This window comes from Amblyraja radiata, chromosome 28 (assembly GCF_010909765.2).
Source record: "Amblyraja radiata isolate CabotCenter1 chromosome 28, sAmbRad1.1.pri, whole genome shotgun sequence".
Lineage (NCBI taxonomy): Eukaryota > Metazoa > Chordata > Chondrichthyes > Rajiformes > Rajidae > Amblyraja > Amblyraja radiata.
Window position 1 is genome coordinate 29,042,241 of NC_045983.1, and position 24,041 is coordinate 29,066,281.

At 42.0% G+C, this 24,041-nt stretch overlaps 2 protein-coding genes across 3 annotated transcripts in view; one reads left to right on the top strand and one right to left on the bottom strand.

The window, feature by feature from the left end:
* Positions 1-1,483: 1,483 nt before the first annotated feature.
* On the top strand, positions 1,484-6,415 carry znhit3 (zinc finger HIT-type containing 3). Of its 2 annotated transcripts, none has more exons than XM_033046172.1 (5): positions 1,484-1,653; positions 3,276-3,307; positions 3,791-3,868; positions 4,614-4,676; positions 5,966-6,415. In XM_033046172.1, the coding sequence occupies exons 1-5, from the start codon at positions 1,586-1,588 to the stop codon at positions 6,151-6,153; spliced, it is 429 nt and encodes a 142-aa protein (XP_032902063.1). In that variant the 5' UTR covers positions 1,484-1,585; the 3' UTR covers positions 6,154-6,415. The 2 variants fall into 2 exon arrangements, with proteins under 2 accessions (XP_032902063.1, XP_032902062.1); XM_033046171.1 differs by having other exon boundaries at positions 1,489-1,653; positions 5,963-6,415.
* A 6,430-nt stretch (positions 6,416-12,845) lies between these two features.
* myo19 (myosin XIX) overlaps positions 12,846-24,041 on the bottom strand; it is a 45,532-nt gene continuing 34,336 nt past the window's right edge. Inside the window, exons 21-24 of the mRNA XM_033046169.1 lie at positions 20,750-20,879; positions 16,024-16,109; positions 15,409-15,753; positions 12,846-13,706 (exon numbers count right to left, since the gene is read on the bottom strand). Coding sequence (XP_032902060.1) covers positions 13,593-13,706; positions 15,409-15,753; positions 16,024-16,109; positions 20,750-20,879 — 675 coding nt within the window. The 3' untranslated portion in view covers positions 12,846-13,592. The remainder of the gene's footprint in view (positions 13,707-15,408; positions 15,754-16,023; positions 16,110-20,749; positions 20,880-24,041) is intronic.

A 24,041-nucleotide genomic window follows, 5' to 3' on the forward strand; every position in this document is an offset into this window, starting at 1 on the left:
ATCATTTCGCTGAACACCTCCACTCAGTGCGCCTAGGCCTACTTGATCTCTCATTTGCTTAACACTTTAACTCCCCCTCCCATTCCCATACTGACCTTTCTGTCCTCGGCCTCCTCCACTGTCAGAGAGAGACCAAATGCAAATTGGAGGAACAATATTTCGCTTCAGCAGTTTACAACCCAACTGACTAGTTTCACTGTCCTCCTAATTAATTTTACTGTTGGTATGTCTCCTTGTCACCTTCCCCTCAGCTAACAATGAACCATTCTACATTTCCTGTTTAAGAAAGAACTGCAGATGCTGAAAAAATCGAAGGTAGACAAAAAGCTGGAGAAACTCAGCGGGTGAGGCAGCATCTATGGAGCGAAGGAATGGGTGACGTTTCGGGTCAAGACCCTTCTACATTTCCTTGCCATCCTCTGTTTAAATCTGTCATTTTCACACCTTACCCTTTCATACCTCTAGTCTCCCTCTCCCCTGACCCTCAGTTTGAAGAAGGGTTTCACCTCGAAATGTCACCCTTTCCTTCTCTCCAGAGAAGGTGCACGTCATGCCCCGGGAAACTAGAGGTATGAAAAGGTACAGAACAATCAAATTAACCCAAAACATCGCCTATTCATTTTCTCCAGAGATGCTGCCTATCCCACTGAGTTACTCCAGCATTTTGTGTCTATCTTCAGTGTAAAGCAGCATCTGCAGTTCCTTCTCACACATTCAACATTTATCTTGTCCACTATCACTAACAACTTATTGATTAGTACCGGTGTCATGGGATTATGGGGAGAAGGCAGGAGAATAGGGTTAGGAGGGAGAGATGGATCGGCCAAGATTGAATGGCGGAGTAGACTTGATGGGCCGAATTAGTTTAATTAGACTCACCGCAGTGGTGCAGCCGCCTGGTGGTGCAGGGGGTGGGTGGGTGGACATCGGCCCTCCGCCGTTGCCGGGGTAACGCGCCCGGTACATGGGGATGGGGTGAATGCCTCCGCCATTGCCGGGGTAACGAGGTCGGATTCTGGGGGGGGGGGGGGGGATGGGGAGGAGGAGTCAGCCCTCCGCCGTTGCCGGGGTAACGAGGTCGGATTCTGGGGGGGGGGGGGGGGGGGGGGATGGGGAGGAGGAGTCAGCCCTCCGCTGTTGCCGTGGTAACGAGGCCGGATTCTGGGTGGGAGGGGGAAGGAGGAGTCAGCCGCCACCATTGCCGGGGTGACTCGCCAGGGGAGGGGGGGGCAGCCCTCCGCCGTTGCCGGGGTAACGAGGTCGGATTCTGGGGGGTGGGGTGGGGGGGAGGAGTCAGCCCTCCGCTGTTGCCGGGGTAACGAGGTCGGATCCTGGGGGGGGTGGGGGGGGAGGAGTCAGCCCTCCGCTGTTGCCGGGGTAACGAGGTCGGATTCTGGGTGGGAGGGGGAGGAGGAGTCAGCCGCCACCGTTGCCGGGGTAACGCGCCGGGGGAGGGGAGGAGGAGTCAGCCGCCACCGTTGCCGGGGTAACGCGCCGGGGGAGGGTGGGGGGGGAGGCAGCCCTCTGCCGTTGCCGGGGTGACGCGCCCGGCCGAGTGGCTCTGGCAGCCGGCGGCGGCGGCACGATGAAGATCTGCGGCGTGTGCGAGGAGCAGGCTCCGAAATACCGGTGTCCCATCTGCGACCTGCGCTAGTGAGTGAGCGGGAGGGAGCTCGGAGGGAGGGTTACCCGGCCAGCGGCCTTGGCTCGTGTCTGAGCGGGAGCTCGGAGGGTGAGTTACCCAGCCTGCGGCCTGCTTGTGGATCGGAGCGGTGCCTGGGCCTGCGGTAGTAACTGAGTGTTGGTGGGTGGGGGGGTTACCCAGCCTGCGGTAGTGAGTGAGCTCAGCCCGGCCTGCGCTGCTCAGTGAGCTGCAGTGTGGTGCCCGGCCTGCTTGTGGAGTGGAGGAGAGCGGTGCCAGGCCTGCGGCCTTCATAAGTGATAGGAGCAGAACTAGGCCATTCGGCCCATCAAGGCCACTCCGCCATTCAACCATGGCTGATCCATCTCTTCATCCTAACCCCATTCCCCTGCCTTCTCCCCATAACCTCTGAACTAATCACGAACATATAGGAAAGAGCTGCAGATGCTGGTTTAAACCGAAGGTAGACTCAAAATGCTGGAGTAACTCAGCGGGACAAACAGCATCTCTGGAGAGAAGGACTGGGTGACAGAAACATAGGAAAATAGGTGCATGAGTTGGCCATTCGAGCCAGCATCGCCATTCAATATGATCATCTAAAATCAGTACCCAGTTTCGGGTGGAGACCCTTTAGACTGAATCAAGAATCTATCTCCCCGTCTTCATGAGAGGCCGACATATCATCACCGTTGTTCAAGTGATTGTGAGACTTTCATTTTTTCAGAGAAAACGGCCCTCTCCCCAGTTGCCTCTGTGTGACCTCTTTGGGGAAGGGAGTTGTAATTAATTTTGCCCCACTATTTCTCAGTAATTCTCACTTCCCTCGACCCTGAAAAGTCATCGATTTTTCTCCAGAGATGCTTCCGGACCCGCTGAGTTACTCCAGCATTGTGTGTCTAATCACACTTTAAAAGTTGCTTTTGCATTTTATCACCATGATTTCAGACTGCATGTTGGGAATTCATACTTATTCTTTTGTTTTATTTGTAAATATTACTATTGCAAGTTATAGCCATAGTCATACAGCGTGGAAAGAGGCCCTTTGGCCCAACTTGCCCTCGCAGACCAACATGTCCCATCCACACAAGTCCCACCGGCCTGTGTTTGGCCCACATCCCTCTAAACCTGTCCAATCCCATCTAAATGTTTCTTAAACGTTGTGATAGTACCTGCCTTGTTCCATACAACCATACCATACCACCCTTTGGGTAAAAAATGTTATTCCTTGGGTTTCTATTATATCTTTCCCCCTCTCACCTTAAACCTATGTCTTCTGGTTCTCAAATTCCCCTAGAGATTTTGTTATTAATCTGTCCTCTAGTTTTTGTCATTTCCTCCAACACTGTGTCCGAGTTATGGCTTCATTGCAGTTGCGAGGTTTTGTAATATGTTCCAATTTTCAGCGATGTGCCGGAAAATATCGAGGTCCTAAGACTTGCTTTCATGGAGGACAACTGTAGCCACTTACCAGTCTGAAAACAAAAACTTTATTCTGATTTGTGTTCTTTAGCCAATTTTGTATCCATGCTGTCTCAACTAATCATTCCACAGGCTTTTATTCCACAAACTAGGCTGTAATGTGCCATTGATTAAAAAAAGGTGTTTTATCATCCATTGTTCTATTTATTTTCAGTTGTTCTGTGGGATGCTACAAGAAACACAAGGGTATGGACTTTCCTCTGGTTTCTTACTTGTATTTTGCATATTGATGTCCTGGCTGTTGTAAAATATACTAGCCTCCAAAGTAAATGTAATTTGTATATTAATGGATGGATGGTCAGCCCTATCCCTGAATTTCCAGGGGCAAGTGCCAGTTTGATGTGTAGTCCTGGGCTTGTGTTAATGATGAGTATTTAAAAAAATAACACTTTCATTCTTATCTTGAACTCGTAAAAATCTCATCTCTATAATTATGACATATTGTACACATTATGGTCGATTTGAACAATTTTTGGGCATATCATCCCATCTCCAAACTGTCACTTAATTCTTTCAAAAAGCAAAGACTTTTCTTTCTAAATGTTTTGTGAAATCTATTTTTGCCAAGTCACCCTTGTACTTAAAAAGTGCATAACATTTTGATAACTGCATAGTACCATTTTACTTGTACCCAATAAAATGACTAAATTCTGCACTTTGTTTTACTAGGTGATTGCAAAGCCCAAGAGTCTGGTTCAGTGTCATCGATTTCAGAAGTGGAGGGAATAACATGGCAAAACCGCAAAGGTAGATTTCTAGTCCCCATAGTAAACATGATAAATACTGTATCTACAAAGGTGTAATTAAGGAATCGGGTGCAAACGGACTTTGCAAATCTTTCAAGATTGAGTTTGGATCACAAAATTAGGCTTTTTATAAAATCTATTGCAGTTAAGTCATGCTAGTGCAAACCTTGCACTGAAATACATCTTCTGTTGGCTGTAGTAAACGTAAACTATAATTGTGCAATGTCTCAGTGCTACCTGAGATACAAACTTGTCTTCTACATTTCCCAAATTAATGAAACAGAATCTCTGAAGCTCATTTACTGTTAATTCAAAGATATTTCTGGCCATTTAATTTTCATTGGGACTGGTTTGAGCATCAGTGGTCCTTTGCTAAGTGCTACTGATGGACAAAGAGGTGCAATTATTGAGAAACATGTGGAGATCGGGAGACAAAATTAAAATGGATCCAATCAACATTCCAAGGATGCAATAATGAATTAAAGCGTTGATTCATAGAATTATATGCATGAATCAATTTTTCCTTTTAAAATTGACTTTTATATTCTGGATTAAGATTTAAGTGTGGTAGAGAGACCGATCACAATACAAGGATCCTCTTCAGCCCATTGCTGAATAGTACTTTTGTGGAAGAGCAACAAAGACTTGGCATAGGAATTTCAATTATGCAATAACCGCCTGCTCCTCTTGTTAGTGAGTGTGTTGAAGTTTTTCTTTTAAATGTTCTGGCATATTTCTGTCCACAGATGACATCTTGGGTGAAGATGAAGAATCTGATTGGGTACCATTTGAAAAATTGAAACTATTGGGTATGTAGACGACAAAAAAAAGAAGCATTTATCACTTTTTGACATTTACTATTGGGAATGTAATTTAAACCAGCTAATTTATGTTTAATTTGATTGGTATACCAGACCGATTTAGTTCAAGGACATTCATTACCGTTTTAGTGCTGTGACATATGTTCCCGAGTCAAGTGAATATTATATGACTCGCTCATGTGACAGCGTTACTAATGGTCACTGAGATGATCATGATAGCATTTGAGGTAGTTGATTGCTCGTCTCCATTTTATCACTCCACTGTGAAGTCTCTTCGAGGCATGCTGACTGAAAGTGTTTCCTGTCTTCAATGGAACTCTCACTGCTCCCCCTCAATGGTTGCTACAGGTCTCCTGCTCATCTACCGTATTCACAGTAAACCCCCCTCCCCGTCTCCTGTTTATATTGGTCATCTTCCCTCTGTTCTGTCCTGATACAGGATCTCAACACAAAACCCAGATCATCATCTTCTTGCGTATGGCATGCACAGCCTAAAGTTGCAGGACAACTTGTTCTATTTGATTGTGCACGCCGGGTTGATTACATTCATCGAAACAGGGCGGACCACGTGAAGGGGTCACAGTTTAAGGATAAGGGGGAAATCTTTTAGGACCGAGATGAGGAAAACTTTTTTCACACAGAGTGGTGAATCTCTGGAATTCTCTCCCGCAGAAGGTAGTTGAGGCCAGTTCATTGGCTATATTTAAGAGGGAGTTAGATGTGGCCCTTGTGGCTAAAGGGATCAGGGGGTATGGAGAGAAGGCAGGTACAGGATACTGAGTTGGATGATCAGCCATGATCATATTGAATGACGGTGCAGGCTCGAAGGGCCGAATGGCCTACTCCTGCACCTATTTTCTATGTTTCTAAGGTTGCAATCTTCCACCCCAAAACCCAGATAATTCCTTCCCATCAACCTCACCCACAGATGATGTTTGTCCCACTGAGTTCCTCCAAAAGTTTGTTTTTTTTGCTCCAAATTCTAGAAGCCTCCTGCATTGCATTTGCTTCGGTTGGATATTTCACAAGTTCTGAATGTTTTCTCTCTCCACTTTCCACTCCTTAGTCTTTGCAGAATCTTGGATATTCACAGTTGATGATACCTCTACAATCTTTCCGTACAAAATGGGGCAGGTATCAGATCTTCTGTAGTGCCCTTACATGCTTTTGACAAATCTTTCCTGCAAATTGTGAGCGAGTCATATAAGTGGACTTTAGGCACTGAAACTCTATTGTAATAAACTAATGATTGTTCCATTTGCTTTTTTAAACAGCAGAATCTGAGGAATTGAAGAGTTTACTGTGCAATCCCCATCTTCGACAATTATTATTGACAATAGACAGAGCAGAAGATAAAGAAAACATCATGAAATCAGCTATGCAAGAACCTATTTTCGTGGAATTTGCTGATCGCTGTCTACAAACAGTAGAACCACCAGTAAAAGAAGACATTACTGATTCCTAGTAGAAACATTAATCTCAGAGCAAACAACTATGTATCTTATAATACATGTATTACAATGTATCTAATTAACCTATCCTGGTTTTAACTTCATTTAATTGCAAAATGAAAAGCTTGACCATTCAGTAACTATTGAATGTGCTGTGATGCCAAAGAATAGACAATTTTCCAAAGTTTTATTGAAATTGTAATTAAAATTGAAAGTAAACGAAGAGTAAAATATTTAAGCTGACAAAATAAATGCAAAGCATACTTTATAATATGAGTGTGGATAAAAATTCAAATTTTCTCTCCAATACTGGCAATTATTTAATTCTTACACTCCCCACATAAGGTTTCTGTACGCTGTCTCTATCTATCTATGGCAAATAGACCAGGTCTATTTAGATAGAGATAGCATACAAAGTATTATTTTTATGAATTCAAAAATATCAATGCCATTCGATAAAGGGATTTGGTGTTTAATACTAACAGCATCCATTAGATAGTTGACAGTGTGGAAACAGGCCCTTTGGCCTAACTTGCCCACACTGACCAACAAGTCACATCTACACTAGTCCCACCTGCCTGCATTTGGCCCATATCCCTCTGTTAGATATTTGCTACTCCTTGTGATATTTTATCAAATGATTATGGAAAGACTCAATTATATTCAGCTTTCTTGCATTGAGGACCTTAAGTCAGAGTGGGTTGATCTTTCAACCCTGCAATCCCATAAAATTCTGCATTCAGCATATGCTGGCAATTCTCAGGTTTTGAATGACTGATCCTGTGTTTCAATATAGACTCATGGGTCTGGATGAGCTAAGTAAATAACTTGCCATTGCCAACCTGGTGAATGGTTGCTGTTAGTACAATTATATCCTTCCCCGGGTAGGGAGTCCAGAGCAGTCGGTACACAATATTCCTAATGCAGAATCCCCAGGGCGCTACATAAATAGAGCAAGACCTTTGTATTTAATTTCTGTATAAAAGCAAAATACCATCTAAATTCCCAATTGCTTAATGAACAGTTTCTTTGTGATCAAATGTCCATGGACACAAAGGTTAATCTAAATACCTTTCGAAATCTTTCCATTTAATATAGATTTATAATTTTTTACTGTAGATAACTTTCCATATATTCCTTTTACCATATATTAGCCAATGCCTCCACCCAGTTTTTGAAGCAGCAGCAATCTTAGATATATTGAGACCTCCCAACCTTCATCCAGATTATTGATAGATTGTAAATCACCAGGGTTGCAGCACCAATCCCTGCAGTATCTATCAGTCTCAGTCCCCCATCCAAAAACTATTTTCTGTCAAATAACGAGTCTTCAGTCAGTATTTTATACCCAGTATTTAGTGCTCTTCAGTCTGAATAAGGGTCCCAATCCAAAATGTCACCTACTCCTTTCCTCCATAATGCTGCCTGTCCCGCTGAGTTACTCAAGCATTCTGTGTCTATCTTTAATGTTATGTCAATTTAATAATATAATAATAATAATAATAAATTTTATTTATGGGCGCCTTTCAAGAGTCTCAAGGACACCTTACAAAAATTTAGCAGGTAGAAGTGTAAGGGGAATTAAATAAATAGTAGAGACATGACTAGTACACAAAGTAAAGACAGAATTCAATACAAAACACAATATGAGGCAATTAATGCACAGATGAAAAGGGAGGGGGACGTGGGGCTAAGGATAGGCAGAGGTGAAGAGATGGGTCTTGAGGCGGGACTGGAAGATGGTGAGGGACACGGAATTGCGGATCAATTGGGGGAGGGAGTTCCAGAGCCTGGGAGCTGCCCTGGAGAAGGCTATGTCCCCAAATCTGCGGAGGTTGGACTTGTGGATGGAGAGGAGGCCGGCTGATGTGGATCTGAGGGACCGTGAAGGTTGGTAGGGGGAGAGGAGGTCAGTGAGATATGGGGGGGGGGGGGGGGGGCAGATGGTGGAGGGCTTTGTAGGTGAGGATCAGGATTTTGTAGGTGATCCGGAGGGAGATGGGAAGCCAGTGAAGTTGTTTGAGGACTGGAGTGATGTGATGCCAGGATTTGGTGTGGGTGATGAGTCGGGCGGCTGCATTCTGGACCAGTTGGAGTCGGTTGATGTAGGTGGAGCTCATGCCAAGGAGAAATGAGTTGCAATAGTCCAGTCGGGAGGCGATGAAGGCATGGATGAGTCTTTCAGCAGCGGGTGGTGTGAGAGAGGGTCTGAGTTTGGCGATGTTGCGGAGATGAAAGAAGGAGGTTTTAATGACATGGCGGATGTGAGGCTCAAGGGAGAGGGTGGAATCAAAGATCACGCCAAGGTTGCGGGCCTGGGGAGATGGGGAGACAGTGGTGCCGTCGATGGTGAGAGTGGGGTTATTGATTTTGCTGAGTGTGGCTTTGGAGCCTACGAGGAGGAATTCTGTCTTATCGCTGTTGAGTTTGAGGAAATTATGTTGCATCCAGGTTTTTATAGCTGACAAACAGGAGTTGATATGGGAGAGGGGGGGGGGGGGGTTGTGGGGGATTTGGTGCCGAGGTAGATCTGGGTGTCATCAGCGTAACAGTGGAAGTCCAGGTTGAAGTGGCGGAGTATCTGACCAAGGGGGAGGATGTAGATGATGAAGAGGAGGGGGCCGAGTACGGAGCCTTGGGGAACGCCTTGAGTGACTGTGGCTGTAGCAGAGGTGTGGTTGTGGAGAGAGATGAAGTGGGATCTGTTGGAGAGGTAGGAACGGAGCCAGCTGAGTGCAGAGCCTTCAATGCCGAGGTCTTTGAGTCTAGTGAGCAGGATGTTATGGTTCACTGTATCGAATGCTGCGCTCAGGTCGAGGAGGATGAGGATGTTGAGGGAACCAGTGTCAGCAGAGGTGGGGAGGTAGTTGAGGACTTTGAGGAGAGCAGTTTCTGTGCTATGGAGGGGCACTATACAGCATTGAACCTTATCCAAAGTCTTCTGGAAGTCCCACATCAACAACTTTGCCCTTATCCCACTAGTTACAACCATTAAATATCCAACATATTGTCAAATAATTTCTTAATTCCACATTGATCGTCCCAATTTAAATATTTTTCTAAATTTATTATTACCATTTCAGTATGGAGTTTGCACGTTTTCCCACATTCCAAATACGTGCAGGTTTGTAGATTAATTGGCCTCTGTAAATTGCCCCTAGTGCGTAGGGAGTCGATGTGAAAGTGGGATAACAGAATTAATGTGAACATGGATCGATGGTTGGTAAGCTGACATGCCTGGTTCCATGTTGTATCTCTAAACTACCTAGATAATAGATTCCAACATTTTCCTTACCCCTGAGCTGCTGCTAACTAGTCTTTAACTCCCCCCCCCCCCCCCCCTCTCTTGTTCAAGAGGCTTTAATTGTGAGCATCCAATTAGTGGAAACCACTCTGGAAAATAGAGTTTGAAAAGATTACCATCTGTGCACATTTTAAAATGTTATAATATATACCATAAGGTCTTGTAAAACTAACATCGAACTGTCCCTTTAATTTCTTCAATGTTTTTTTTAAATCAATGGATGGATATCTTAAAACTTGGTCTTCCTCTAAACTTCTCTTTACAAATATGCAAGAATTGTAATTTTGGTGCCTTTGTGTTCATTAATTTCAATAAAGATATACCAATGTGAGGTTTTGCATAATCGAGGAAAAGGATGCCTGTTGGAGAAAGGAGATGCAGGAATCTGGAGCAAAAATCTGGAGAAACAAAGCAGGTCAAGATGCTGCTCAACTGCTGAGTCCCTGCTGTTGAAGAAACTATCTGATTCTATCTATTTAAATTGGTTGAATCTGAACTCATTAATGGAATGTATAATTGGAAAATACTATTTAAGAGATTGCAGACAATTCCTCAGAGGCCAAAACATTAGAGTGGTTATTTTCCCTCTTTCACAATAATATTGATTATAGCCACAAAATAAATAAGTTGATGTTGAACTGTGCATATAATTGTCTGCTGATATTAGTCATCATAAGTAGCCAAACGTATTGTGAAATAATCCATTTAATGATAACAAGAACAAGAAAGTTAGTTAAAATGTATTAACTGATTAATGATGGTTAGAGTAAGATTGATCCTGTTTTGATTAAAAACATATCCAAGATGTCAAACAGCGGTTTAAATTTGTCAATAATTCCAAATTCAACATATTTCAAAAGCATTTCTAATTGAACCCATCGATAAAAACATTTAGCTTTTTTGACAAGTATTATACAATTTTTTTAAGACATTCTGGTTTTGAAGAACAAAGCCCAAGCAATATTCTTTCTTATAAAGTGCAGATTTGGAATATAAATCATTGATTGACATATATTTCCTGCTAGACATTACAAATATTACAAACTAACAATGCTCTACAAAATAGATGCTGACAAAATGACAGCTCTGATTTAAAAACAATGAATGCTAAAATATTTATGCACATCGTAAATTCTGCATCAGTTTCCCATCTTTAAGATTTACTTTCATTTAATATGTAGCATATCTGATCTCTCACATGAACACATTCATCACCTCTGATTTTTCAAAAACAAATTCCATCATTGATCCTGGATTTTTGTTTGGTAACAGCCTCTAGATTTTGGAAATCACAGGATACTATGGAATAGACAAAAATCATGCACAACATTGGACAAAATCAAATAAATAAACAAATACATTATTGGTTCTTAGGTTTCTTGTGGAAAATTAAGAGATGACATGTCAAACTCGTGCATCGTTTTAAGAAATTCAGTAGCAGCAGTTCTTTTCATTGCCCAGAATAATTACTTTCCATGATAATTTATTTGAATAATTCAAATACATCTTCTAAAGTAGATTAGTTTATATTACTAAATATATTTCTTTACATTAATCCAAAAAGGGCTAACAGCTTCAATGAAGCTTTGCACAAAACCTTTAGCAGCTCTCTTTATACTCTGTCTCAATTAATTTAAAAACACATACATTGTTTATTTCTTTGAACATAGGATATCTATGAAGAATCAAGACAAATTAGCTAGTCCATGGATATGATATTAAACTATTTGTGAGGTAAGGATGCAAACCCCAATAATCCGATACACCAAGTTAATGGTGACAATTAAGGCTCTGCAGAAAGTGATAGGAAGTTTGTCCCTTGAGCACACAATGGAAAGTTGTTCAGCATTTTGCCGATCTGTTTTTCATATAATGGAAAGCATAGTAAAGTATATAATGGAAAATAGTTGGGCAAAACACTGAACATAGACATAGAAACATAGAAAGTAGGTGCGAGAGTAGACCACCAGGTCCATCGAGCCGGCACCGCCATTCGCTCATGGCTGAACACTAAACAGACACACTTACCCACAAACAGTAGACACAAGACACAGAACACAAGACACTACCCTCCCCTTATACCGCTATCACCCCTCTCCACCCCAAGAACCTCGTGATCTCTTGGGGGAGGCAAAAAAACGGATAAAAACCCAGGTCCAATTCGGGAAAAAAATCCGGGAAATTCCTCTCCGACCCCAATCCAGGCGATCGACACTTGTCCAGGAGATCACTCAGGTCTTACTATACTAACCATACCTAGGTCCATATCCCTGCCCTCTCCCCGTAGCCCCTTATCCCCTTGGCAGCTAAAAAACCATCTATTTTAGTCTTAAATATATTTAAAGTTTCTGCTTCCACTGCTCCCTGGGGCAGTGAATTCCATAAATTAACCACCCTCTGGGTGAAGAAGTTCTTCCTCATCTCAGTTTTAAAAGAGCCCCCCCTTATTCTGCAACTATGTCCCCTAGTTCTAGTTTCCCCGATCATTGGGAACATCCTCGGTGCATCCACCCGATCAAGGCCCCTCACGATCTTATATGTTTCAATGAGATCGCCTCTCATTCTTCTAAACTCCAAAGAGTAGAGTTCCAGCCTACTTAACCTTTCCTCATATGTCAATCCCCTCATTGCAGGAATTAATCTTGTAAACCTTCGCTGCACTGCCTCCAGGGCTAGTACATCCTTTCTTAAGTATGGACCCCAGAACTGTACACAGTATTCCAAATGTGGTCTCACTAATACTGTGTACAGCTGCAGCAAGACCTCCGTGTTTTTATACTCAATCCCCCTAGCAATAAAGGCCAAAACTCCATTGGCCTTCCTGATTGCTTGCTGCACCTGCATACTAACTTTTAGTGATTCATGTACTAATACCCCTAGATCCCTTTGCGTTGCATTACAACGCAGCTCCTCCCAGCAACAACCAACAAATACAATGGAAAACTGAACAAAAAGAACCATCAGTCACTGTATAATTGAATGATCAGAATTATTTTTTAAACTATATCAAAATCATAACCATATATTTGTTGCTAATTCAACCCACTTGACTAAACTGGTTTTGCAAGACAAAATCTCTATCTGGAAGAGACCGCTGCTCAAATGAGCCCTGACTAGAGCAGCATTGATAATGAAATATGGTATTATCCATAGAACAACTTGTTATCAAAAACAAAATATCTGACAGCTGTCTGGAAAAACAGTCATCTAAAAAAATAAAACAATATAACATTTTACAGTCACCAATCAGTATATCGCTAGGAGGAATTTATCAAAGCAAGATAGCAAGCTCTTTACACAATAATCAAGAATACTGATGTTGCACAAGAAAATAATATTAATTTCTCAAGTCAATATTCAGCACTAATTAATCCAACCTATCATTTCATTATTGATGATGTTAGCAAAACAGTCAGTGCTGTTTTGCTAACATCTTAATGTTAGAATGTTAATGTTAAACAAAATATGTTCATAAAATATTTAAGCAAACAAAATCATGAGAAAGTATTTTAGTGCAGAAGCTTGAAAAGCTGCATGTTACCTAGAGATTCCCTGCACAGCAAAAAACTTAAATAATTCTTAACTCGTGGAGCTAAATACCAATTTGTACCTTTTTTGTTCAGATGCATGTTGTATTGATGGCAGTTATTTTGTGTACAATCAAATTTAACATAAAAATGCAAGTATTAATGAAATGATAGGTTGGATTAATTTCTCATGAGGAAAGAAAAATAACCATGGACTTAATAAATGTAGTGTGATGCACTGTACGGTATGAAATGCTCTTCACAAATAATTTTTTGTAACAATCCTAGTGCAAATAATCCTATTTTGTTTTCTTGAAAAAAATATTTTTGTTGAACAAATATTACATTGACATTTCACTAAATAAAATTTATGTAACGTTCATTAAACATGAAATCAGAACAGTGCAAATACAAATCTGTGCTCTTGCATTACAAATGCATTTTGCCCAAACTTTATATTTGAGTTAATTTGATCAAGGGTTGATCAACTTTTCTTTTTATGACTGCTATCATTATCAGAAGCGTACTGATTTTTTTACAAGGAGGCATGTGTTTACAAGGTTCCATATATACACTGTTAAGTAGACAATGGGGGCAAGGTATGTTGATAAAATGATTAACTTTACACCTTTTCCAATAAGATCTGGTTAAAGCCAATGATCATGCACTTTTGATGTTCTGGATAAGTGTCAGCAAAAAGCAGTGGAGATCGTTTACAGTGGAACTTTACTTGAACCTGAGGGGGAAAATGGAAAACGATTATATGTTAAATTTTTATGCTTAGAAACTGAATCATGTAGCCACTTTTGTTTTTAACTGTTAATCATGTACAATTCATTGTTTTCAAGTGAAATCATACTAATTGCAAGACTACCTACATTCCACATTAGTGCACCTGACCCTTCCCTATATCATTATTCTTATAACATCTACGTCAACATAAAAGTTATGACCTTCAATGGAACATTTACAATTGAATCAGGATCACATTGCAAACAAAAAACAACAAACCTGAGCAATGTGAAAGGATAGAAGCAAGGAACTGCAGGTGCTGGTTAACACAAAAGGACAAAGTGTTGGAGTAACTCAGCAAGTCAGGCAACATCTCTGAAGAACATGGATAGGTGTTGGGACCCTTCTTCAGACCGATTTGGAGAGGGAGTGAAGGAAACTTCCTGTCCCAGCTCTCTCCCAGATTTGCTCGAGCACTCTGAGTCTTCCAATGTGAAAGGATACTCTGCTAATAGAAGGAGATCTGATTGGGTAGCATCAGAGAATACTGCTCAATCATTTTCCAAAACCAACAGCGTGGATTAAACTAATAGGGAGCATTTATTTCCAAAGGGTAGCTTGAGATACCCATCCCATGGATGCCACAGTTGTCACCTCACCGAGAGCACTCCATTAATGAAGGTACTATCATAATGTTTAGGAGACATTTGGACAGGTACATGGTTAGGATAGATCTCGATGGTTATAGGCCAAGCGCGGGCAGGTGGGACTGGTGTAGATGGGGCATGTGGTCAGCATGGGCAAGTTGTGCGGAAGGGCCTGCTTCTACGCTGTATGACTATATACCGTCACAGGCCCAAGGCAGGCAGCAAGAAGCAATAACAAAGTTCATCAACAAACTGCGTAATCTCAGAGAGTCACCAGTTACCACATCTTACCTGGACACTTCTGATAACCAAGGTATTGGAGGGTCAGGTTTTCCCCAAGGATGGAATCAGTGAAATATGTGGCAGGAAGACCTTGGACCATTCCTCTTCCACCTGGATTGTTCACTGATCATACTGATTCTTAATTTTTTCACAAACAAGGAAATTTCAAGCAGCCAAAACAGATATATAACAAGAGACTAATTTTGTGGCTCACTGCTGTCGAGATATTACCCATGCACTACAATTATGAAGCAATAATATTGCTTGGATTGCACTCACATCAGTCTCACCTTTTCATTAAACAAGGTTTCTACTCTCTAAATGTGGATCACAAGTGGTAGAGGCAGGTACAATACATAATTTAAATGAGACTTGTACAGACAGATACATGGATAGGAAAGGTTTGGAGAGATATGGGTCAGACACAGGCTAGTGGGATTAACTCGGTAAGGCACCTCGGTCAATATGGAGAAGTTGGGCCAAAGGTCTGTTTTCAAGCTGAACAGCTTTACTAGTCTATAGTTCTACAAGGCGGTTTCTTCATGTTGACCGTCACATCAGGAGTTGTGCAGATCCTATTTTAGGTCTGTTTTTTGGGTGCAAACACCCTAATGTTGCTTCACACTGGATTAGGGCCAATTATGTGTTTTTTTGCGCAACCCAAATTGAACATGAGGAAGGCACTATCCAATATTATTCATAAATATAGCATTAGATATTTTAATTGCAGTTGTTTTACAAATATTTCATGTATACAAAAGAAAACATATTCCTTACCTCAGGTAATGCTCTAATGGAAGCAATGCCCCGATGAGACCGAGTATGCTTTAATTTATGGTTATTTCTCCACTTCAACTTCAAGATTGCCAGTCGAGCAAAAGCCTTAAGAATTTCATATGCAGATGGAGTCATTGTAGTAATGCAAAAAGATGACAGTGTCAGACCCAGAGGCCAAGAGCACGGGTTTAGATTTTCAACACAAATTGATTGAGACTGCTTATTTGGTGACGCACGTAGTGGGAGAAATAAAGATGAGCACTTAGGAGAACCTGGAATCAATTCTATTTCTTTAAAGTATGATGTATCATCCAACTCATCATCTGCCAAGGTTTCCATTTTAATCTAAAAATATAATATTTTGAAAAAAAATGCAATTAGCTTATGTGGCAGGTTGGCTTATTTATAGGCATCTCACCTAAGTATAGACTGTTTTTATTTTGTTCCAATTTAATTTGGCTATTCTTAGATCTACTAGACCTTAATTCAAGCATATTTTAACATTTGGCGATCAATTTAACAATTTAATAATTTAAGGAATGTTTTTCAACATGATTATGCAACGTAGTTAAGCCAGATACCGGAGTAATTTCCAGATTCTAAATTTTAACTCACCTTCCAGGCTTTCCATGCTCTTTGTAGCACAATGGCAGCATGATTGAGTTTCTTAATCCACTGTCTGGTCAACCATGATCTAATAGCTGTGGAGAAATGGAAGGAATAATAAACTAGCAATTATGCACTAATAGCTGTGTGCAAAAATCCCCAATGAAGTTCTACAATTTTTCAGGTCACGGAATAAGATTAATAGACATTACACCAATGTTTTAACTAATTAAAGATTAAAAGCATTTACCCAGAATTAATTAAAATACTTTAGAAGTAGATCAAGAGACCATGGCGTTTTAGAACATAGATTAATAGACATTACACCTATGTTTTAACTAATTAAAGATTAAAAGCATTTACCAAGAATTAATTAAACTAATACTTTAGTAGATCAAGAGACCATGGCGTTTTAGAACATAGAACAATACAGCACAAGAACAGACCATTCAGCCCACAATGTCTGTGCCGAATATGATGGCAAGACCATTACTTGCATCTACTTTCACATAACCCATATCCCTCTATACCCTGCATATCCATATGCCCATACAAAAGTATTTTAAATGCCGCTAACATATCTGCTTCAACCATCATCCCCGGCAATATGTTCCAGGCATTCACCCACCCTCTGTATCTTCAAAAAAAACTTGCCCAACACACCACCCTTACACTTTGCCCCATTCATCTTAAAGCTATGCCCTCCAGTATTTTTTCCTGCTGGGAAATTAATTTGGACAGTCTACCTTTCATTATTTTATATACTTCTATCAGGTCTTCCTGCAGGCTTCATAAACTCATGATGCACAAAATGCATGAGTTTTATGCATGAAAGGTGATGGACAGAAGTTGTGAACTTTGATGATTGGGTTCAGGTCAACTATGATACTAAAAAACCCTGGTTGGGGATGATCAGGTATGGCAAGATTGGAAGTTGGTTGGTGGCGACAAAAGTTGAGCCAAAATGTACAACATTTACGACAAGTAGTACTTCCCACATCATCTACTTGAATAGAGAATTACATATTAATGTATCATCATAGGATATACCGTAACCTGTCAAGAGAATTAGTAGATACAAAGAGACAAAAACAGAATGTATAAGGCAAAATTGTGGCAATTGGAGTACACGTGCAAAGTCAAGATTAAAAGGTGCGCAAATCAAAGTATCTTCTTAATACTAAGAATTGCTAAGACATTGGAGATGATGAATGAAACAATGGCATTTATATGATCATGTACATAAATTAATAAAGTATAATTCATTCATAAATTACTGGAAATTAATGCACAGGAACAAAAATGATAAAACAACACCAGAACTATGAATTCAAGGGATTAGAAGACTGTGACTTTGTAAGTTTTCCTTCAATTCTGCAGCTCTGAGTGGACACCCAGCAGTATTACTTTTACTTTTGTACTTTGCAATTTAGAAACAATATAATGGCCTTGAGAGATTAAAGTACAGATTGATCAGAATGATACATAGTTTAATGGGCTAAATTATGATACGTTTATAGAAACTTAGTCGTGCTCCTTCAATTTAGAAGATGAAATGATACTATACCAAAATAATTTAAACCTGATAGAAGCATTGGATAGATAAGATAAAGAGGTCTCACTCGTACAAACAGAATCCAGAATGAGGGCTTAATCTTACAAAAAGTGCCAAGTCAATGAAATGTGAAAAATGGGAGAACCATTTTATAGTCAAATGAAAAAATAAGGACCTCTCCCCCCCAATGACAAAAAGATGAAGGAATATGCATCAAAGGCAGACTTAGAACAGATGGACAGATTGGATATGTTTAAGAAAGAACTGCAGATGCTGGAAAAATCAAAGGTAAACAAAAATGCTGGAGAAACTCAGCGGGTGAGGCAGCATCTATGGAGCGAAGGAATAGGTGACGTTTCGGGTCGAGACCCTTCTTCAGACTGATGTGGGGTTGGGGGGGGGGCGGGAAGAAGAAAAGAAGAGGCGGAGATAGTAGGCTGTGGGAGAGCTGTGGAGGGGAAGGAGGGAGAAAGCAAGGACTTCCTGAAATTGGAGCAGTCAATGTTCATACCGCCGGGCTGTAAACTACCCAAGCGAAATATGAGGTGCTGCTCCTCCAATTTGCGGTGGGACTCACTCTGGCCATGGAGGAGGCCCAGGACAGAAAGGTCAGATATGGAATGGGAGGGGGAGTTGAAATGCTGAGCCACCGGGAGATCGGGTTGGTTAATGCGGACTGTGTGGAGGTGTTGGGCAAAGCGATCGCCAAGCCTGTGCTTGGTCTCACCGATGTAGAGCAGTTATAATAATAATAATAAATTTTATATTTAATGGGCGCCTTTCATACAAAATCTCAAGGACACCTTACATAATAAAACATATAATCAGAATAAAATAAGTAATAAAGACATCACAGAGACACAAATTAAAAACAGAATTCATTCCAAAAACAGAAAATCAAAAACACAGTGTGAAGAGAGAGCAGCGGCAACCAATTCGTGCCAGCGTCCACTCTCTCTTCACGGCAGCCATCTTGGACACAGACTTACAGGATTACATTAGACAAAAAAATAATCCCCCCACAATGGAAACCACTGTGGAGGAAGGCACAATGTCCAGTCCCCATCCCCAGTTCACCCCAAAGTCAGGCCTATTGAGGCCACCGCAATTGCCTCTACGGAGGCCCGATGTTCCTGGCCGTTCTCACCGGGTGGTCTTGCCCCGGCGTCGGGAGAGTCCTCTCGGCGGCTGGGCCACCTGGAACGGCCGCTTCCTAGCTTGAGACCGCGGCTTCCGGAGCCGACAAGGACGCACCGAGTTGGAGCCCCTAGGCTCCCGATGTTAAAGCCGGCGCCGCCCTCTCCGCTCCGCAGACCCGCAGCCCGGGGATGTTGCTCTCGCCGGTCCAGCTCACCAGAGCTCCAGCGCGTCGCTCCAGCGCGGCGACCCAGGCAAGGCATCGCCCGCTCCACTCCGCTCCGCGATAGCGCTCCAACACTGTGCCGCCACCGAGGCCAAGCTGCTGGGTGGTGCCCGCCAGGAAACGCCAGTTGACACCTAGAGCTGCGGATGCAATAGATGAGGTTGGAGGAGGTGCAGGTGAACCTCAGCCTCACCTGGAAAGACTGCTTGGGTCCTTGGATGGAGTCGAGGGGGGAGGTAAAGTGACAAGTGCAGCATTTCCTGCAGTTGCAAGGGAAAGTACCAGGGGAGGGGGTGGTTTAGGTGGGAAGGGACAAATTGACCAGGGAGTTACGGAGGGAGCGGTCAACAGATAATCCTCCGACATTTTCACCACCTCCAACGGGATCCCACCACTGGCCACATCTTACCATCTCCTCCCCTCTCGGCTTTCCTCAGAGACCGCTCTCTCCGTAACTTCCAGGCTTGGCGATCGCTTCGCCCAACACCAGCGGTATGAACATTAACCTCCAATTTCAGATAGTCCTTGCTTTCTCCGTCCTTACTCTCCCCTTCCCAGCTCTCCCACAGCCCACTGTCTCCACCCCCACATCAGTCTAAAGAAGGGTCTCGACCCGAAACGTCACCTATTCCTTCACTCCATAGATGCTGCCTCACCCGCTGAGTTTCTCCAGCATTTTTGTCTACCGACAGATTGGATATGACCTATTTAATTAGCAGGAGAGATCAGAGGGTCTTCATGGCCTCTGATTGTAGCAAATGAGAGTTTCAAATCCAGTTATCTATATCAACAAGATCACCAATAGAAATAGTTACCTAAACTGTTCATTTGTAAGTTCAAATTATTAAAAGGAACAGAGAAATAGGTTACTTCACATCCTAGTGGCGATTTTCTACATTGAATCTCGAGTAATTTGTTTAGTCGTCTTCTAGGTGAGGCAGCAATTCACATACTTCCTCCAGTTTAGTATATGGCAAGGTGCTCAGAACTCGTGCAACCAAATTTAGAATAGGCAACTACATTGCAAAACACCTCCTACATAGGTCACCCTATATTTCCAGTACCGTGTCATTTGAATTGTCCACACAACACTCTCGTCTTTGGCCTCTTTCACTCTTCCAGTGAAAGTCAAACAATAGCACTTTGTGTTACAATTAGCACCTTTACAGCCTGATTTACAGTACCGATTTCAGACAACTGTTTATGATGAAGGATCATCAACTGGTAACATTAATTCATTTTTCCCCCCTCTCGTGGCAGATGTTACCTAACCTATGGCGAATTTCCAGTAATCCTTTATTTTTGAATTCAAGCAATTATATCTCAATATCAACATTTTTTCCCCTCTCGTCAATGTTCTCATTCATCTCAGTTTATTTAAACTCCCTCTGGACAGGTCAGCTGTGACTAACAAGCCTTCACCACTCTCAGTCAGCACCCGTGCCTCCATTTGCATCATTCAGTACCCATTGGTCTCCACACATCACTGATATTCTCCTCGTTCCCTTCATTCCCTCACTCGCTCTATAGCTCAAAACATGTTTGTTATCTAAATTTCCTATTTTTGATCAAAGGTCATTGACTTGCAACATTCACCGTAACACTCTCCACAAAAGCTGCCTGACCAACCAGCTGAACATTTTCTATTTTTATTTCAGGTATTGGCATCATTTGTTTCTTGAACATTATTCTGTACCTATTTACAAGTAATAATTTTTGAACCTGCGCATTAATTTACAGTAATTTTGTGGTTGAATGTGTTTCATTTGATTCTTTTCAACTTTTATGCAGCTGAGCAATAAAGGAACAATCTTTACCTGCTTGAATGAGGGTTGCTGCCCGTCTTGATCGTGCTAATTTTCTCTGGCGGTATCTGCGCCAGCTATATTGAATACAAAGCGCCTTCTTGTCAAGTGTTTGATTTCTTGCACTTTCAAGCAGTTCAAGCTAAGAGGAATACAGACAAATGTTATAGACAATAATAGACAATAGGTGCAGGAGTAGGCCATTCGGCCCCTCGAGCCAGCATCGCCACTCAATGTGATCATGGCTGATCATCCACAATCAGTACCCCGTTCCTGCCTTCTTCCCATATCCCTTGACTCCACTTTCTTTAAGAGCTCTGTCTAGCTCTCTCTTGAAAGCATCCAGAGAACCAGCCTCCACTGCCCTCTGAGGCAGAGAATTCCACAGACCCACAACTCTCTGTGAAAATGTTTTTCCTCTTCTCAGTTCTAAATGGCTTACCCCTTATTCTTAAACTGTGGCCCCTGGTTCTTGACTCCCCCAGCATCGGGAACATGTTTCCTGCCTCTAGTGTGTCCAAACCATTAATAATCTTATATGTTTCAATAGGAAGCCCTTCCCAACCAGCCCACCGGAAATTAGCCTGGTGAACCTACGCTGCACTCCCTCAATAGCAAGAATGTCCTTCCTCAAATTGGGAGACCAAAACTGCACATAATAATCCAGGTGTGGTCTCACCAGGGCCCTGTACAACTGCAGAAGGGCCTCCTTGCTCTTATATGCAACTCCTCTTGTTATGAAGGCCAACATATCCTTTTAAAAAGTGAATGACATGTCTTTTCACACCCATCCATCGATTACCATTATCTGCATTATCAACATGCTGTATGTTATTTTGACTACTAATATGATTTTGGTAAGATTCCACATGCAAGTAACTTTGATCTAATATAAAAGTCCACGGTACTAAAGATAAAGTACTGATCTGGTTTAGAAATTAGCTGGGGGGGGGGGGGTACTTGACTTGAGGAGGGGGAGATAGATCAGCCATAATGAATGGCAGAGTAGACTTGATGGGCCGAGTGGTCTAATTCTATCTCTTATGATCATAACTTGGATGTCAGTGACTCATGACGTCCCTACAAGGATCTACGCTGAGGCCTATTTTGCAATCAAAACCATTAAATATACATTAATTAATGATTTTGACTGCAGAAAAGGGAACTAGAGATATCCAATATTTTTAGTTACAACAATGCTGAAACTAAGTCAGCTGTTTGCAAGACTTAATTTCCTAATAATTAAATGATGATATTTTCAGTGTTGTGCAATTGAAAAATGATTTCATTTTCCTAGAACAAAGCATAAGGATGATAATTTCCAGATCTTGCCTAACACTGGAACTTCAATGAGGCACTCAGGAGTGAGTCACCATTGTACCCTAACTGGGTAGCCTGGGATAAGGAGAACCTACTAACTCTTATCAGGCAACTGCCATATTTATTCCTAGTCATTTTCTCCAGAACACCGCCCAAATCTCCCCAACTCACCACCTCTTGATCTCATTGACTCCCTTTCTTATTGTGACTAACAATGGAAACTTCAATCTCCAACCACTCATCCTCATGTCCAATCTCCACACTCCTAATGCCACCCACCTAATTCTCATATTAATTCCTGGTTTCCTCCCCACCCCAATGGTCTTAGGTAAGGTCACCTCATCTGCACCTGGACGCACCCAATGTAGAGCCTCTTATCCCAATTCCTCACTCCTTCAATCAACATTCCTCACCTTTCACCCCACCAGCCCCCGCATCCAACACACCATTCTCCGACGTTTCCGCCACCAATCACATCTTTCCATCCCCACCCGGTTTCAGCAGAGACCAATCTCTCCACAACTGCTTGGTTCATTACTCCTTTCCCACACAACTCGCTAGGTATTTTCCACTACAACCGCAGGAGATGCAAAGCCTCTCCTGACCCTCCATCCAGGGATCCCAGTCACCCTTACAGTTGTGACAGTTTCACATGCACCTATTCAAACCTTGTGTATTGCATTCAGAGCTCCCATGTGGCCAACTGTATATCGGCGAGACCAACTATAGACTAGACAACTGTCTCGCTGAACACTTGCGCTCTGTCCGCCAAGGCCTGCTGGGTTTCCCAGTTGCTAACCATTTTAACTCCCCATCACATTCCCATATGATCTTTCTGTTCTTGGCCCCCTCCATTGCCAAAGTGAGGCCACAATCAAATTGGAGGAACAGAACCTGATATTCCACTTGGGTAGCTTACAACACCATGGTATGAACATTGAATTCTCTAGTTTTATTTAATAATCCTACTACCTCCTCTCGCTTTCTTATACCCCCCCTCTTCATCCATTTCATTGCGCACCTCCCTCCTGTCTCAGACTGCTAATCTCCCCTCCTTCGTACACTCATCTTCCATCCCAGAGTGCCTCATTGTCCAACTAACCTCCTCTTCCTTTTCCCCCTTCAACCCATATCCTACTCTGGGTCTTCTTTCCCTACCCAACCCGTTTGTCTCCATTTCGTCTCTGGCCTTTGCCACTTACTCCACTCATCTGCCTATCAATACCCTTCACCTCAATCCACCTATCACATGCCGGGCTTAATTCCGCCCCTATCTACTCTAATCAGTCCGAAGAAGGGTCCTGACCCAAAACATTACCTGTTCATTCCTTCCTCAGATGCTGCCTGACCCCCTGAGCTACTCTAGTATTTTATTTTGCCCAAGATTCCAGCATCTGCCATTCCTTATGTCTCCATAAATTTGCCTTTGTCCATATTTGCTCTTGCTAGTCTTTTTCCTTTATAAATACTCAAAGGAAATGGGAGTCCAGTGCCAGAATGTAGTGATAGCTTCAGAAGAGCAAATCTCTTAAGTCTGGAATTTGAATGTAACTACGGAAGTCTGAGATCTACAGTGTTTTCAATAGCTGAATAGCAACCATAAATATTGTGGATGACCAACAAGATCTAGACCATTAGAAGCTTTGATACATGTTCAGCATAGATTCAACAGATGTTTACAGAGTTTCAATTAAATACTATTAAAACACAAAGTACTTGTGTTATAAGGATAAGCATTCAACCAAGAAAACAAAACCCCAAATCAAAGTAGTATCTAAACTGCTTATACATGCTTATGTTATAAGACAATAACAAACTCCATATTCCATGATAAGCGATCTACATGTTAACAAGCACATACAAACTCATTGTGTAGATTCCACTGGGGTTATCAAGTGGGCACCTCCCTTTACCAAGGCCCACGACACCTTGGAAAAGCTCAACAGTTAGTTCAGGCGTCCCAGAACCACCGCCCTCAATACCT

What these genes read in the sequence shown, in the direction of transcription:
- znhit3 (XM_033046171.1), top strand. Translation starts at nt 1,586, where the DNA reads ATGAAGATCTGCGGCGTGTGCGAGGAGCAGGCTCCGAAATACCGGTGT. An exon ending in CCCATCTGCGACCTGCGCTA is followed by an intron (nt 1,654 to 3,275) that starts GTGAGTGAGCGG and finishes ATTTATTTTCAG; the next exon opens with TTGTTCTGTGGGATGCTACA. An exon ending in TGAAAAATTGAAACTATTGG is followed by an intron (nt 4,677 to 5,962) that starts GTATGTAGACGA and finishes TTTTTTAAACAG; the next exon opens with CAGAATCTGAGGAATTGAAG.